The following is a 16,433-nucleotide window of genomic DNA, read 5'->3' on the forward strand; positions in this document are numbered from 1 at the left end:
TGTCCTGCCGTTGCAAGCGGCAACTGAGCTCCGGAGGACCACGTAAAAAAACAACAGAGTATACCCGCTTGGTGCTCTTGTAGTTTTAGCGTAGCCATGTTTCGACAAAACGCCTTTCAAACGTTCTTTCCGGCCACTCTCTCTCCTCCCTCCTTCAGGAACAGAAGGACAAGAGCTACTCAACGGTCAAGACGGCCGCCACCCGCATCAGCGTCAACAACCTCAAGCCTGGCACCACCTACGTCTTCCTCATCCGCCCTTTCTCCACCCCGGCCCCCTCCTCCCTCCTCTCCGCCGCCGCCTCCTCCTCTTCCTCCTCCCCCTCTCCCATCGACTACGGAGGCTACAGCGCTCCCCTGGAGCTGCAGACGCTTGGCGAACGTGAGTGTGCCCGTTTCTCCCTCATTTTCCTCGCTATCTCGTTCCATCGCCGCGAGGCAGCTTGGGATAGGGCCGTGTGGGCGTCCAGACAGCCCACACAGAGGCCTCCTGTTTTCTAAAGACTGAGGTGTGTGTGTGTGTGTGTGTGTGTGTGTGTGTGTGTGTGGAGGGGGGGGGGGGGTACATGCAAGGCTCCAGGATTTAGAAATCAAGCTGTGAAATGTCTCTTCTTTTTGCTCTGTGATAGGGTGTCACTTTATTGTCATCTGTGTCATCTTTATGTATGTGTGTGTGTTCACCCGTCTGCCTGCTCTTAAACAATGTATGTGTGTCCGTTCCAATCCACAGTGGCGCTGGCGTCCAGTGAGCAGAACCCAGTAATCATCATCGTGGTGGTGTCTGTGGCCGCCCTCATCATGCTGCTCTCTATGGGAGTGGGCCTGCTCCTCTGGAGAAGGTACACACACACACACACACACACACACACACACACACACACACACACACACAGGGAGAGACAGAGAGACAGACAATAGGCATGAATACACACACTCCTACAGATACACAGACAATATGCACGAACACACACATACAGCACATGCTCAAACAGATAGACACCACACACAGTAATACACACACAACACATGCACACACATTCAGATATACACAACGTGCACGCACACACACAAACAATTACATCTGAAGAAGGTACACCCATAATGGGGCACGCACACAATAAGCACGCACACTCCTAAACACACACACACACACTCAGTCACGGCTCATGCCACTCCATCATAATCCTGATTACAATAATCCAATGAGGAGAAGCACTCTGCCTCAAAGCATGTAATCACAATGAGAAGAGCTTTAATGCATGTTCAATCAGCTCAGCTCAGAGCCACTGTAATATAGAGCATTAGCAAGGCTCTTTAGATTGGCAATGCTGGGGCAGCCATGCTAAATGGTTGTATCGTTTCCAGGATTTAAATTAGACTCATCCTGTTTGGCTTGTGATCTTACTTTTGTCATTCCACCATAGTTTTGTGTACATTATTTACAGTTATGCACAATTGAGTACTTTCACTATGGTTACCAGAGTAGCAACTACACAACTTAAGGGCATCTCCATGTTGTTGCCAAGAAGTTTTGCCAAAATAGGCATTGTGTGCACAGAAGTCCTGTGTGTTTTATTCAGTTGAGTGGAGAGATGGAAGGTGGTTCTCTGCCATTTCAGCTCTGTGCACTTTGACATCTGTCTACGTCTATAGAAATCCCAACTCACACGCCCACACACACTCCCCCGCGCTCTCACACACTCCATCACACATGCTCCAGCGTGTTGGCATTCCGACTCCACACTCCCACGCAGACACACACAATTATACACACACACACACACACACACACACACACACACACTCCCAATCAGACACACACAATTATATATATACACACACACACACACGAACGGCCGCAATCAGATCTTACATTTGCGTTTGACCCATTTGGCCGACACTCTTGTACAGAGCCCATCACAGTCCGTGCATCTAATTTGGAGGCAATTCGAATGTTAGTCTAAGATAGTAACATATGACACACACACACTCTTGTACAGAGCCTATCACAGTCAGTGCATCTAATATGGAGGCAATTAGAATGTTAGTCTAAGATAGTAACATATGACACACACACACACACAGCAGTGTACACACTCAGTCGCTGACTTATCACCCAGTATCTTTGTGTAGAAGAGATGTCCAACTTTACAAACCCTCTATTTTCTTCCATTTTTCTCCTGCTCCACATTAATCTGGGAGATGGGATTAGATGGAGTGTGAAATAGCTTCCATTCATTCATTCATTCATTCATTCATTCATTCACACCAACACAATATGCTGAGGACGCACAGGAACTGTCGATCACACACACGCTTATTGCGCACACACTCACCCATACACACTCGTTCACACACTCACCCATGCACGCGCACACACACTCACCCATGCACGCGCGCGCACACTCACCCATGCACGCGCGCGCACACTCACCCACCCATGCACGCGCGCGCACACTCACCCACCCATGCACACGCACGCACACTCACCCATACACACGCACGTACACTCACCCATGCACGCGCGCGGTCGCACACTCACCCATGCACGCGCGCGGTCGCACACTCACCCATGTACACACACACTCACCCATACCCGCGCGCGCACAAAAGGATATGTTGCACACACTGGCCAATTACACCTTCACACCGACATGCTTTAAACGGCTAATGGACCCCACACACACCCGCTCAGATACATACTGTAACTTATTGACCCATACACACGGACCCAATCCTGCAGACACGCCCCCATGACCAGAATCCCTACCAGTGTGAACCAATTGACCTTCATTGAGAATGGATGTATTGGAAACTGCTCATCCCAGAATGCTTGCGTCGTTCATCAGTCTATGAGAACATGGCTATTAGCCGGCTCTTCTCGTCCTCAGACGCAGGCAGGTGGGTTGATGCCTCAATTACCATGCTTTCATGTTTGCAAATATGGCTGACCTCCGATGTCACCGCAGGGCTACAATTACAGATGATCTGCTCACTTAGGGGCACGCGCGTGTACACGTACACACACACACACACACACACACACACACACACACACACACACACACACACACACACACACACACACACACACAGTCAGATTATCTCCACTTGAATGAAATGCCCCTGTCAGATCAGGCAGTTTGAAATTGTGTCTGGGGTCGGCTAGATGTGTTTTGCCTGGAGGTTATATGGTACGTATATGAATCTCACCCATCTGTCCTGTCCCTCTTCCCCCCCCCCCCCCCCCCCTCTTACGGACACATTACTGGAACACACACATAGCGTGAGAGGGAGGCATTGTTATAGCCATGCACATGCTGACACTGACATAGTACATAGTGATTGCCACACTGCGTATAGAAAGTCCCTTTCCTACTTTAGTTTATATGAACAGACAGATGCAACACACACATTTCATTCCTGCTTGACAGAGTTTGACAGTGCCAAGGTTACAGGGCAGCGGCAGCAGCTCCTAATCTCTCCAGGAAGTTCAAGCTTGGCTGGTCAGAGCACTGATTGTTTACCCTCTGCTGCCTCCGGACAGACACTGTTGGTCACGCGGTCAGCGGAGAGGGGGATAGAGGGAGAGAAATAAATATAGTAGGAAGGAAACGGTGTAGGTGGAAGGCCATTGCGTATGTGCGTGGACTGTGACCCAATCATAGGAGGGGTGGATGAGACGGAAATAAAGAGTGAGCGAAAGAGGCTCAGTCCCTTGTCACACTTGCTGCACGCCTGGTACACACCAGGGCTTTCCAATCAGTGTTCTCCTCCAATGGGCAGCAACCTACTCCATTTTGGATCTGCCCCCTGTGCTCCGCTACTCTCCTTTCGATTTCCCCTTTTTGTTTTTCTCACTTCCTCCCCTCACTCCCTCGGCCTAGCTCCCCTCGTAGTCTTTTATGTCCGTACATGTGAGGCTCTCTATGCTCATCACAAGGTGAATCCCAATACTCTAAAATGGTCTCCTCTACAGAGTTTGGCCCTAATGTTGGCACACTACATAGTAGTCGAATGTGCTACTCACTGGAAGAGATAAATTCGAACTAAAATAGTTTGCCGAATTCTTTGGTGTATCTCGACTCTGGGTGAAAGCACCATGCATACCTTCTGGTTTACATCCAGGCTGTCCTATGACGTCAAACGGAAAGGAAGCCATTTCAGAGAATTGGGGCACACCACCTGTCCTGTAGCCAATGAGGAGAGAGGTTGTGATTTAGCCCCGCCCCCCCCTGCCCTTCTTCTCTTCTACCCAGCAGTCTCTCGTCCAGCTCCTCCAACATAGCTCCTACTAGCGTGGTGCTGCTCTCCACCTCCTTCTCCACTCTTCCTCCTCCTCCTCTTCCTCCTCTTTCTCCCTACACGCAGCTGTCAACCGCCAGGTACAGGCATGTCTGCACTCCTCCCTCCCCTCTCCCCTGCTCCTCCCTCTTTCCTTTCTCCCCTTGACCCTTTATTTTGGGTAATATTCCTCCACACTTTCTCCCTCATTCTTTTCCTGCCTGACCCAGTCCAACTCCAACGCCCCTGTCGAGACAGAGAGATGATGGAACAGTGACTCCTTGTGCGTGTACTTTAAGGTGTATGCTATGTTGATGTGTATTGGGGTGCTTAACAGGGGTCATCTGGAGAAGAGACCTGGGTCTCGGCATTGACTCCCTGTCCAAATAAAGGTTAAATAAATAAAGGTTTACATTTATTTCTTTATGTCCTTGGGCCTGGTTCCATTCGGATCCGTCTGCCCATTTTGGATTTCACAGATGACGGTTGATGCATTATGGTGTAGGGCTAGGTGGAGCTTACACCTGTCCATGCTTTCAGACCTGTGAAAGCGGCAGGTATAGGGGCTAGGGGCTGAAATGGTACCAGGCTGTAGTATGCCCTTTGCGCTCTTGCCCTCTCTCTCTCTCTCTCTCTCTCTCTCTCTCTGCATGTGTCTGCTGGTTGGCCCTGACAGATTGTCCCTAAAGGCTGGTTGTCTTATTCTTCCCCACTCCTCTCTCTCGTCCTGCAGTTTAAGGTCTGTGTGTGTGTGTCAGCATCCCCTCCAAACCTGTCTTTCCCATCGCACCGTGTGTGCATGCACTGGTGATATGGCTTGACGTGCGCATTAACACACATGAACAGACACAAACAAGGACACGCACACAGACAGCGCATGCACACATGAACAGACGCACGCATTAACAAGCACACACACACACACACACACACGGCAGACAGCCAGACGCACACGCACATACACGGACATGCATTCACACAGCAGACACTAATGCACAGTTGCGATCACACAAAAACAATAACGCGCACTCACACTCCTCTTGTATATTGTACACCACAGGCGGCTGGTGAATGGGGAGGATGAGCTCGTAGTAATGGCTGGAATGGTATCAAACATGCCATTCCATTCACTTCATTCCAGCCACTATTATGAGACGTGCTCCCCTCACCAGCCTCCTGTGTTTTATATGTTTATGCACAAATTAACCTTTAGCTCTGTTTGACCCTGTGCCTTTCTTTTGTTTCAAACTGGTTGTGAATTAGAGACCACTCAATCGCTGAATGCTTCTTCACGACCTGTAATGAATTGTAGCACTTCATCAAGGCCTCTTGTCCTCATCTCAATTCCCATGTGCACGGTGGCCAATCAGAATGCCTGGCTCTGGCTGTCCCCATTCAGTTCTTAAGACCACCAGAGTGAGACATTAAGAGCAAGGCTCTGAACTCTCTCTCTCTCTCTCCAGTTGGAAAGCGCCACCAATTAGACAGCCACTCTGTACTACTACTCTGTGGAGGCACAGGATGAGCTATGTGAGAGGAAGTGTGTACAGCTCATTAGAACAGTTGGAAGAGTGTGTGTGTTATGGGTTGGGGGGTATTTATGCAGAAGTGTGTGTGAGTTATGAAGGTACGCCCATGTGCAGGTTTGATTTCCACAGGAGGTGCCCGGTTTCAGAAGTGAGTTTTGTCCAGCCAGTTCCACTGAACAACAGTGATCCAAGTTCCAATTCACTGAGGTTCAGAAACCTATTGTTCTCATTTTAAGAGGAATTGAAGACTTGTATCATCTATTTATTTTTTTATATAGCTAGTGATGTTTTATATCTCTGTTTGTTCCCTCTCTGCAGACAGTGTAGATACAGCAAGGCCAGTCAAGAGGGAGACGAAGAGCTCTACTTCCAATGTGAGTAACTGTGGCGACACACACACTCCCTCTCTGTCTCTCTCTCTCTCTGTGTGTGTGTGAAGTATTAACTTGTGCATGGCCATTAATACTTAATTCCATGTGCGTGCTTAGGATACACTGAGCACACTGTTACAGTCCGTTGGATGGTGTGCGAGGCGGAATGTGATGGAGAGAGATTTAAATAAATAGGGAGGAGGATGAGGATGAGGGGGGGATGGAGAGAAGGGAATTGATAGCTGGAACAAAGACAACGAAGGAGAAATAAGGATACGGAGCGGGCCAGCCAGATGATTTGCTGTCCCCTGACTAGGAAGGATTTGAATGTTTCCCATGTCTGTTTTTCCACCAACCATTTTGAAGGACTTTGTTTCACCGATTGTGGGCTGTTTGACATTTTTCGTGTGTGTGTGTGTGTGCGCACACGCTATGTGGCGTGTCTGTCTGTGAGCAGGTGTCTGTGCTTGTATGCGTGTGTGTGTGCGTGTGTACGCTTGGTGAATAATGAGCTGCAGCCATGTGGCTGGGAATGAAATCTGCTCAAATAAGGACACGCCAGCAGCTGACGAGCTCACACACACTCACACACTTTCTGAGACGGGCACAAATGCGGACAGACATCTGCGCACACTTAAAACGTGTAAACACAGACACACACACACACACAACCATACACATACACACTTCCCCCACCTCCCCGTTGAAAACGCTACTTATTCAATCTCTGGGGTGCCCCTATTGCTGCCCACAGACTGTGCTGTGTGAATGACATGAAGCCGTTTCCTCCCCTTTTGGTGGGTCTACGTACATCTCTTTGTGTGTGTGTGTTTCTTGTGCAGTCATGCAGTCTTAAGATCCATTCATTTCCCCTCAATCGCTTGTGGCAAAGACACGGTTAACCGTGAAACAAATCAACCTCACAAAAAGCCCAAGCAGAGAGAGAGAAGGAGCGAGAGCAGAAATGAATCAAGACTGGTGCTGGCCTACTTTAAATAAAAGTAATAACTCCTCCGCTGAGCTATTGTTTTGTGTGGTTAAGGAACCCACTGCTCGGGAAAAAAGAGGCTCTTCGATCCTTCCACTCAACACAGGCCAGCTGGAATGGAGAGGCTTTCATTTGCTCTGCAATCAGACTTTTTTTGTGTGAGTCTGTGTGTGTCTGTGTGTCTGTGTGTGTGTGTGATCAATAAGCCGTTATGAGACAGTGAGTCGAGACCTGGTCGATTTAGAGTTGTAATCACATTTCAGAACCAGTCTGGCCCCAAAGGCTTCTGGGATGGCCCGGAACATTCACAATGGAGGACAGGTTAGAAGGCAAGAGTTCACAGAACAGACATTTAGTGTGAGTTCACAGGACAGACATTTAGTGTGAGTTCACAGGACAGACATTTAGTGTGAGTTCACAGGACAGACATTTAGTGTGAGTTCACAGGACAGACATTTAGTGTGAGTTCACAGGACAGACATTTAGTGTGAGTTCACAGATACATGTGGGATAGGGACCGAATATCACCTCCTTTGATGCAGGTAGAGTTTTTAGGTTGCTTTTTGTGAAATAAACTCTCCTAACAAAGTGACACACTCAAAGGCATTTACCTCAGCATTTCCTGCCAATTATTCCCGACCCTAGTTTCTAGTGAAAATTATTCGTTTTTTCTGAAGGGTTCTGAAGTCTAAGACAGGAACCCTTTAAGCCGAGCTACTCTGCTACGAATTCCCACTCATGTCGTGATCTATTTCACGTGCCTTAGTAGTGTTGAATATGGATTTGTGATTCTGTGGTGTTGCGGTAGATTGTGCAGGTCGTAATATTATGTGACCGTCTGTGTCCCACAGTTAAGATCCCGACCCGGAGGACCTACATAGACCCAGAGACGTGTGAGGACCTGGTGCAGGCTGTCCTCGCCTTTGCCAAAGAGCTCGACAACTCCAGCATCAAAATAGAGAGAATCGTGCACACAGGTACTGAGACAGTGCTTTGGCTTTCATATACTCTCATATTCTCTTTCTTTGTGCTTCTGTCTTTTTCTTTGCCAATTTTACCTCCTCTCTGTTTGCCCTGTCTTTGTCTCCTTTTCTGTCTCTCCCCCCGCTCTTTCTTTCTCTCTCTCTCTCTCTCGCTCGCTCTCCTCCGCTCTCTCTCTCGCTCCTCCGCTCTCTCTCGCTCCTCCGCTCTCTCTCGCTCCTCCGCTCTCTCTCTCTCGCTCTCCCGCTCTCTCTCTCTCGCTCTCCCGCTCTCTCTCTCTCGCTCTCTCGCTCCTCCGCTCTCTCGCTCCTCCGCTCTCTCGCTCCTCCGCTCTCTCGCTCCTCCGCTCACTCACTCCTCCGCTCGCTCTCGCTCCTCGCTCCTCCGCTCTCTCGCTCCTCCGCTCTCTCACTCCTCCGCTCTCTCTCGCTCCTCTGCTCTCTCTCGCTCCTCCCTCTCTCGCTCCTCCCCTCTCTCTCTCGCTCCTCCCCTCTCTCTCTCTCGCTCCTCCCCTCTCTCTCTCTCGCTCCTCCCCTCTCTCTCTCTCTCTCGCTCCTCCCCTCTCTCTCTCTCTCTCGCTCCTCCCCTCTCTCTCTCTCTCTCTCGCTCCTCCGCACCCTCTCTCTCTCGCTCCTCCCCTCTCTCTCTCTCTCTCGCTCCTCCGCTCTCTCTCTCTCGCTCCTCCGCTCTCTCTCTCTCGCTCCTCCGCTCTCTCTCTCTCTCGCTCCTCCGCTCTCTCTCGCTCCTCCACTCTCTCTCTCTCTCGCTCCTCCGCTCTCTCTCTCTCTCGCTCCTCCGCTCTCTCTCTCTCTCGCTCCTCCGCTCTCTCTCTCTCTCTCGCTCCTCCGCTCTCTCTCTCTCTCTCGCTCCTCCGCTCTCTCTCTCTCTCTCGCTACTCCGCTCTCTCTCTCTCTCGCTCCTCCGCTCTCTCTCTCTCTCTCTCTCTCTCTCTCGCTCCTCCGCTCTCTCTCTCTCTCTCGCTCCTCCGCTCTCTCTCTCGCTCCTCCGCTCTCTCTCTCGCTCCTCCGCTCTCTCTCTCGCTCCTCCGCTCTCTCTCTCTCTCCTCCGCTCTCTCTCTCTCTCCTCCGCTCTCTCTCTCTCTCCTCCGCTCTCTCTCTCTCTCCTCCGCTCTCTCTCTCTCCTCCGCTCTCTCTCGCTCCTCCGCTCTCTCTCTCTCGCTCCTCCGCTCTCTCTCTCTCGCTCCTCCGCTCTCTCGCTCCTCCGCTCTCTCTCTCTCTCTCTCGCTCCTCCGCTCTCTCTCTCGCTCCTCCGCTCTCTCTCTCTCGCTCCTCCGCTCTCTCTCTCTCGCTCCTCCGCTCTCTCTCTCTCGCTCCTCCGGTCTCTCTCTCGCTCCTCCGCTCTCTCTCTCGCTCCTCCGCTCTCTCTCTCGCTCCTCCGCTCTCTCTCTCGCTCCTCCGCTCTCTCTCTCGCTCCTCCGCTCTCTCTCTCGCTCCTCCGCTCTCTCTCTCTCTCGCTCCTCCGCTCTCTCTCTCTCGCTCCTCTGCTCTCTCTCTCTCTCGCTCCTCCGCTCTCTCTCGCTCCTCCGCTCTCTCTCTCTCGCTCCTCCGCTCTCTCTCTCGTTCCTCCGCTCTCTCTCGCTCCTCCGCTCTCTCTCTCTCCTCCGCTCTCTCTCTCGCTCCTCCGCTCTCTCTCTCGCTCCTCCGCTCTCTCTCGCTCTTCCGCTCTCTCTCTCTCGCTCCTCCGCTCTCTCTCTCGCTCCTCCGCTCTCTCTCTCTCGCTCCTCTGCTCTCTCTCGCTCCTCCCTCTCTCGCTCCTCCCCTCTCTCTCTCGCTCCTCCCCTCTCTCTCTCTCGCTCCTCCCCTCTCTCTCTCTCGCTCCTCCCCTCTCTCTCTCTCTCTCGCTCCTCCCCTCTCTCTCTCTCTCTCTCGCTCCTCCGCACCCTCTCTCTCTCGCTCCTCCCCTCTCTCTCTCTCTCTCGCTCCTCCGCTCTCTCTCTCTCGCTCCTCCGCTCTCTCTCTCTCGCTCCTCCGCTCTCTCTCTCTCTCGCTCCTCCGCTCTCTCTCGCTCCTCCACTCTCTCTCTCTCTCGCTCCTCCGCTCTCTCTCTCTCTCGCTCCTCCGCTCTCTCTCTCTCTCGCTCCTCCGCTCTCTCTCTCTCGCTCCTCCGCTCTCTCTCTCTCTCTCGCTCCTCCGCTCTCTCTCTCTCTCTCGCTACTCCGCTCTCTCTCTCTCTCGCTCCTCCGCTCTCTCTCTCTCTCTCTCTCTCTCTCTCGCTCCTCCGCTCTCTCTCTCTCTCTCGCTCCTCCGCTCTCTCTCTCGCTCCTCCGCTCTCTCTCTCGCTCCTCCGCTCTCTCTCTCGCTCCTCCGCTCTCTCTCTCTCTCCTCCGCTCTCTCTCTCTCTCCTCCGCTCTCTCTCTCTCTCCTCCGCTCTCTCTCTCTCTCCTCCGCTCTCTCTCTCTACTCCGCTCTCTCTCGCTCCTCCGCTCTCTCTCTCTCGCTCCTCCGCTCTCTCGCTCCTCCGCTCTCTCTCTCTCGCTCCTCCGCTCTCTCTCTCGCTCCTCCGCTCTCTCTCTCTCGCTCCTCCGCTCTCTCTCTCTCGCTCCTCCGCTCTCTCTCTCTCGCTCCTCCGGTCTCTCTCTCGCTCCTCCGCTCTCTCTCTCGCTCCTCCGCTCTCTCTCTCGCTCCTCCGCTCTCTCTCTCGCTCCTCCGCTCTCTCTCTCGCTCCTCCGCTCTCTCTCTCGCTCCTCCGCTCTCTCTCTCTCTCGCTCCTCCGCTCTCTCTCTCTCGCTCCTCTGCTCTCTCTCTCTCTCGCTCCTCCGCTCTCTCTCGCTCCTCCGCTCTCTCTCTCTCGCTCCTCCGCTCTCTCTCTCGTTCCTCCGCTCTCTCTCGCTCCTCCGCTCTCTCTCTCTCCTCCGCTCTCTCTCTCGCTCCTCCGCTCTCTCTCTCGCTCCTCCGCTCTCTCTCGCTCTTCCGCTCTCTCTCTCTCGCTCCTCCGCTCTCTCTCTCGCTCCTCCGCTCTCTCTCTCTCGCTCCTCCGCTCTCTCTCTCTCTCTCTCTCTCTCGCTCCTCCGCTCTCTCTCTCTCTCTCGCTCCTCCGCTCTCTCTCTCGCTCCTCCGCTCTCTCTCTCGCTCCTCCGCTCTCTCTCTCTCGCTCCTCCGGTCTCTCTCTCGCTCCTCCGGTCTCTCTCTCGCTCCTCCGCTCTCTCTCTCGCTCCTCCGCTCTCTCTCTCGCTCCTCCGCTCTCTCTCTCGCTCCTCCGCTCTCTCTCTCGCTCCTCCGCTCTCTCTCTCGCTCCTCCGCTCTCTCTCGCTCCTCCGCTCTCTCTCTCGCTCCTCCGCTCTCTCTCTCGTTCCTCCGCTCTCTCTCGCTCCTCCGCTCTCTCTCTCTCGCTCCTCCGCTCTCTCTCTCGCTCTTCCGCTCTCTCTCTCGCTCTTCCGCTCTCTCTCTCGCTCCTCCGCTCTCTCTCTCGCTCCTCCGCTCTCTCTCTCGCTCCTCCGCTCTCTCTCTCGCTCCTCCGCTCTCTCTCTCGCTCCTCCGCTCTCTCTCTCTCGCTCCTCCGCTCTCTCTCTCGCTCCTCCGCTCTCTCTCTCGCTCCTCCGCTCTCTCTCTCGCTCCTCCGCTCTCTCTCTCGCTCCTCCGCTCTCTCTCTCGCTCCTCCGCTCTCTCTCGCTCCTCCGCTCTCTCTCTCGCTCCTCCGCTCTCTCTCTCGTTCCTCCGCTCTCTCTCGCTCCTCCGCTCTCTCTCTCTCGCTCCTCCGCTCTCTCTCTCGCTCCTCCGCTCTCTCTCTCGCTCTTCCGCTCTCTCTCTCGCTCCTCCGCTCTCTCTCTCGCTCCTCCGCTCTCTCTCTCGCTCCTCCGCTCTCTCTCTCGCTCCTCCGCTCTCTCTCGCTCCTCCGCTCTCTCTCGCTCCTCCGCTCTCTCTCGCTCCTCCGCTCTCTCTCGCTCCTCCGCTCTCTCTCTCTCTCGCTCCTCCGCTCTCTCTCTCTCGCTCCTCCGCTCTCTCTCTCTCGCTCCTCCGCTCTCTCTCTCTCGCTCCTCCGCTCTCTCTCTCTCGCTCCTCCGCTCTCTCGCTCTCTCTCGCTCCTCCGCTCTCTCTCTCGCTCTTCCGCTCTCTCTCTCGCTCCTCCGCTCTCTCTCTCGCTCCTCCGCTCTCTCTCTCGCTCCTCCGCTCTCTCTCTCGATCCTCCGCTCTCTCTCGCTCCTCCGCTCTCTCTCGCTCCTCCGCTCTCTCTCTCTCTCGCTCCTCCGCTCTCTCTCTCTCGCTCCTCCGCTCTCTCTCTCTCGCTCCTCCGCTCTCTCTCTCGCTCCTCCGCTCTCTCTCTCTCGCTCCTCCGCTCTCTCTCTCGCTCCTCCGCTCTCTCTCTCGCTCCTCCGCTCTCTCTCTCGCTCCTCCGTTCTCTCTCTCTCGCTCCTCCGTTCTCTCTCTCTCGCTCCTCCGCTCTCTCTCTCTCGCTCCTCCGCTCTCTCTCTCTCTCTCTCGCTCCTCCGCTCTCTCTCTCGCTCCTCCGCTCTCTCGCTCCTCCGTTCTCTCTCTCTCGCTCCTCCGCTCTCTCTCTCTCGTTCCTCCGCTCTCTCTCGCTCCTCCGCTCTCTCTCTCTCCTCCGCTCTCTCTCTCTCCTCCGCTCTCTCTCTCGCTCCTCCGCTCTCTCTCTCGCTCCTCCGCTCTCTCTCGCTCTTCCGCTCTCTCTCTCTCGCTCCTCCGCTCTCTCTCTCGCTCCTCCGCTCTCTCTCTCTCGCTCCTCCGCTCTCTCTCTCTCTCTCTCTCTCTCGCTCCTCCGCTCTCTCTCTCTCTCTCGCTCCTCCGCTCTCTCTCTCGCTCCTCCGCTCTCTCTCTCGCTCCTCCGCTCTCTCTCTCTCGCTCCTCCGGTCTCTCTCTCGCTCCTCCGCTCTCTCTCTCGCTCCTCCGCTCTCTCTCTCGCTCCTCCGCTCTCTCTCTCGCTCCTCCGCTCTCTCTCTCGCTCCTCCGCTCTCTCTCGCTCCTCCGCTCTCTCTCTCGCTCCTCCGCTCTCTCTCTCGTTCCTCCGCTCTCTCTCGCTCCTCCGCTCTCTCTCTCTCGCTCCTCCGCTCTCTCTCTCGCTCTTCCGCTCTCTCTCTCGCTCTTCCGCTCTCTCTCTCGCTCCTCCGCTCTCTCTCTCGCTCCTCCGCTCTCTCTCTCGCTCCTCCGCTCTCTCTCTCGCTCCTCCGCTCTCTCTCTCTCTCGCTCCTCCGCTCTCTCTCTCTCGCTCCTCCGCTCTCTCTCTCGCTCCTCCGCTCTCTCTCTCGCTCCTCCGCTCTCTCTCTCGCTCCTCCGCTCTCTCTCTCGCTCCTCCGCTCTCTCTCTCGCTCCTCCGCTCTCTCTCTCGCTCCTCCGCTCTCTCTCGCTCCTCCGCTCTCTCTCTCGCTCCTCCGCTCTCTCTCTCGTTCCTCCGCTCTCTCTCGCTCCTCCGCTCTCTCTCTCTCGCTCCTCCGCTCTCTCTCTCGCTCCTCCGCTCTCTCTCTCGCTCTTCCGCTCTCTCTCTCGCTCCTCCGCTCTCTCTCTCGCTCCTCCGCTCTCTCTCTCGCTCCTCCGCTCTCTCTCGCTCCTCCGCTCTCTCTCGCTCCTCCGCTCTCTCTCGCTCCTCCGCTCTCTCTCGCTCCTCCGCTCTCTCTCTCTCGCTCCTCCGCTCTCTCTCTCTCGCTCCTCCGCTCTCTCTCTCTCGCTCCTCCGCTCTCTCGCTCTCTCTCGCTCCTCCGCTCTCTCGCTCTCTCTCGCTCCTCCGCTCTCTCTCTCGCTCTTCCGCTCTCTCTCTCGCTCCTCCGCTCTCTCTCTCGCTCCTCCGCTCTCTCTCTCGCTCCTCCGCTCTCTCTCTCGCTCCTCCGCTCTCTCTCTCGATCCTCCGCTCTCTCTCGCTCCTCCGCTCTCTCTCGCTCCTCCGCTCTCTCTCGCTCCTCCGCTCTCTCTCTCTCTCGCTCCTCCGCTCTCTCTCTCTCGCTCCTCCGCTCTCTCTCTCTCGCTCCTCCGCTCTCTCTCTCGCTCCTCCGCTCTCTCTCTCTCGCTCCTCCGCTCTCTCTCTCGCTCCTCCGCTCTCTCTCTCGCTCCTCCGCTCTCTCTCTCGCTCCTCCGTTCTCTCTCTCTCGCTCCTCCGTTCTCTCTCTCTCGCTCCTCCGTTCTCTCTCTCTCGCTCCTCCGCTCTCTCTCTCTCGCTCCTCCGCTCTCTCTCTCTCTCTCTCTCGCTCCTCCGCTCTCTCTCTCTCTCTCGCTCCTCCGCTCTCTCTCTCTCTCGCTCCTCCGTTCTCTCTCTCTCGCTCCTCCGCTCTCTCTCTCTCGCTCCTCCGCTCTCTCTCTCTCGCTCCTCCGCTCTCTCTCTCTCGCTCCTCCGCTCTCTCTCTCTCTCTCGCTCCTCCGCTCTCTCTCTCTCTCGCTCCTCCGTTCTCTCTCTCTCGCTCCTCCGCTCTCTCTCTCTCGCTCCTCCGCTCTCTCTCTCTCGCTCCTCCGCTCTCTCTCTCTCTCTCTCTCGCTCCTCCGCTCTCTCTCTCTCTCTCGCTCCTCCGCTCTCTCTCTCTCTCGCTCCTCCGCTCTCTCTCTCTCGCTGAGACAGTGCTTTGGCTTTCATATACTCTCATATTCTCTTTCTTTGTGCTTCTGTCTTTTTCTTTGCCAATTTTCACTCCTCTCTGTTTGCCCTGTCTTTGTCTCCTCCGGTCTCTCTCTCGCTCCTCCGCTCTCTCTCTCGCTCCTCCGCTCTCTCTCTCGCTCCTCCGCTCTCTCTCTCGCTCCTCCGCTCTCTCTCTCGCTCCTCCGCTCTCTCTCTCGCTCCTCCGCTCTCTCTCTCGCTCCTCCGCTCTCTCTCGCTCCTCCGCTCTCTCTCTCTCTCGCTCCTCCGCTCTCTCTCTCGCTCGCTCCTCCGCTCTCTCTCTCTCGCTCCTCCGCTCTCTCTCTCGTTCCTCCGCTCTCTCGCTCCTCCGCTCTCTCTCTCTCTCTCGCTCCTCCGCTCTCTCTCTCGCTCCTCCGCTCTCTCTCTCGCTCTTCCGCTCTCTCTCTCGCTCCTCCGCTCTCTCTCGCTCCTCCGCTCTCGCTTTCGCTCCTCCGCTCTCTCTCTCGCTCCTCCGCTCTCTCTCTCGCTCCTCCGCTCTCTCTCGCTCCTCCGCTCTCTCTCTCTCGCTCCTCCGCTCTCTCTCTCTCGCTCCTCCGCTCTCTCTCTCTCGCTCCTCCGCTCTCTCTCTCTCGCTCCTCCGCTCTCTCTCTCTCGCTCCTCCGCTCTCTCTCTCGCTCCTCCGTTCTCTCTCTCTCGCTCCTCCGTTCTCTCTCTCTCGCTCCTCCGCTCTCTCTCTCTCGCTCCTCCGCTCTCTCTCTCTCTCTCGCTCCTCCGCTCTCTCTCTCTCTCTCGCTCCTCCGCTCTCTCTCTCTCTCGCTCCTCCGCTCTCTCTCTCTCGCTCCTCCGCTCTCTCTCTCTCTCTCGCTCCTCCTTTCTCTCTCTCTCTCTCTCGATCCTCCGCTCTCTCTCGCTCCTCCGCTCTCTCTCTCTCGCTCCTCCGCTCTCTCTCTTGCTCCTCCTCTCTCTCTCTCTCGCTCCTCCGCTCTCTCTCTCTCGCTCCTCTGCTCTCTCTCTCTCTCGCTCCTCTGCTCTCTCTCACTCCTCCGCTCTCTCTCTCTCGCTCTCTCTCGCTCCTCCGCTCTCTCTCTCTCGCTCTCTCTCGCTCCTCCTCTCTCTCTCTCTCGCTCTCTCTCGCTCCTCCTCTCTCTCTCTCTCGCTCCTCCGCTCTCTCTCTCTCTCGCTCCTCCGCTCTCTCTCTCTCTCTCTCTCCTCCGCTCTCTCTCTCTCGCTCCTCCGCTCTCTCTCTCTCGCTCCTCCGCTCTCTCTCTCTCGCTCCTCCGCTCTCTCTCTCTCGCTCCTCCGCTCTCTCTCTCTCGCTCCTCCGCTCTCTCTCTCGCTCCTCCGTTCTCTCTCTCTCGCTCCTCCGCTCTCTCTCTCTCGCTCCTCCGTTCTCTCTCTCTCGCTCCTCCGCTCTCTCTCTCTCGCTCCTCCGCTCTCTCTCTCTCGCTCCTCCGCTCTCTCTCTCTCTCTCGCTCCTCCGCTCTCTCTCTCTCTCTCTCTCGCTCCTCCGCTCTCTCTCTCTCTCGCTCCTCCGCTCTCTCTCTCTCTCGCTCCTCCGCTCTCTCTCTCTCGCTCCTCCGCTCTCTCTCTCTCTCTCGCTCCTCCTTTCTCTCTCTCTCTCTCGCTCCTCCGCTCTCTCTCGCTCCTCCGCTCTCTCTCTCTCGCTCCTCCGCTCTCTCTCTTGCTCCTCCTCTCTCTCTCTCTCGCTCCTCCGCTCTCTCTCTCTCTCGCTCCTCTGCTCTCTCTCTCTCTCTCGCTCCTCTGCTCT

General features: G+C 55.7%; 1 protein-coding gene across 1 annotated transcript in view; it reads left to right on the top strand.

The window, feature by feature from the left end:
* Positions 1-16,433, top strand: part of LOC110496810 (ephrin type-A receptor 7) — a 254,968-nt gene that overhangs the window by 206,426 nt on the left and 32,109 nt on the right. Inside the window, exons 7-10 of the mRNA XM_036952654.2 lie at positions 159-381; positions 730-838; positions 6,131-6,186; positions 8,023-8,148. Coding sequence (XP_036808549.1) covers positions 159-381; positions 730-838; positions 6,131-6,186; positions 8,023-8,148 — 514 coding nt within the window. The remainder of the gene's footprint in view (positions 1-158; positions 382-729; positions 839-6,130; positions 6,187-8,022; positions 8,149-16,433) is intronic.

Source organism: Oncorhynchus mykiss, chromosome 18 (assembly GCF_057628025.1).
Source record: "Oncorhynchus mykiss isolate SJ-2025 chromosome 18, ASM5762802v1, whole genome shotgun sequence".
NCBI lineage: Eukaryota > Metazoa > Chordata > Actinopteri > Salmoniformes > Salmonidae > Oncorhynchus > Oncorhynchus mykiss.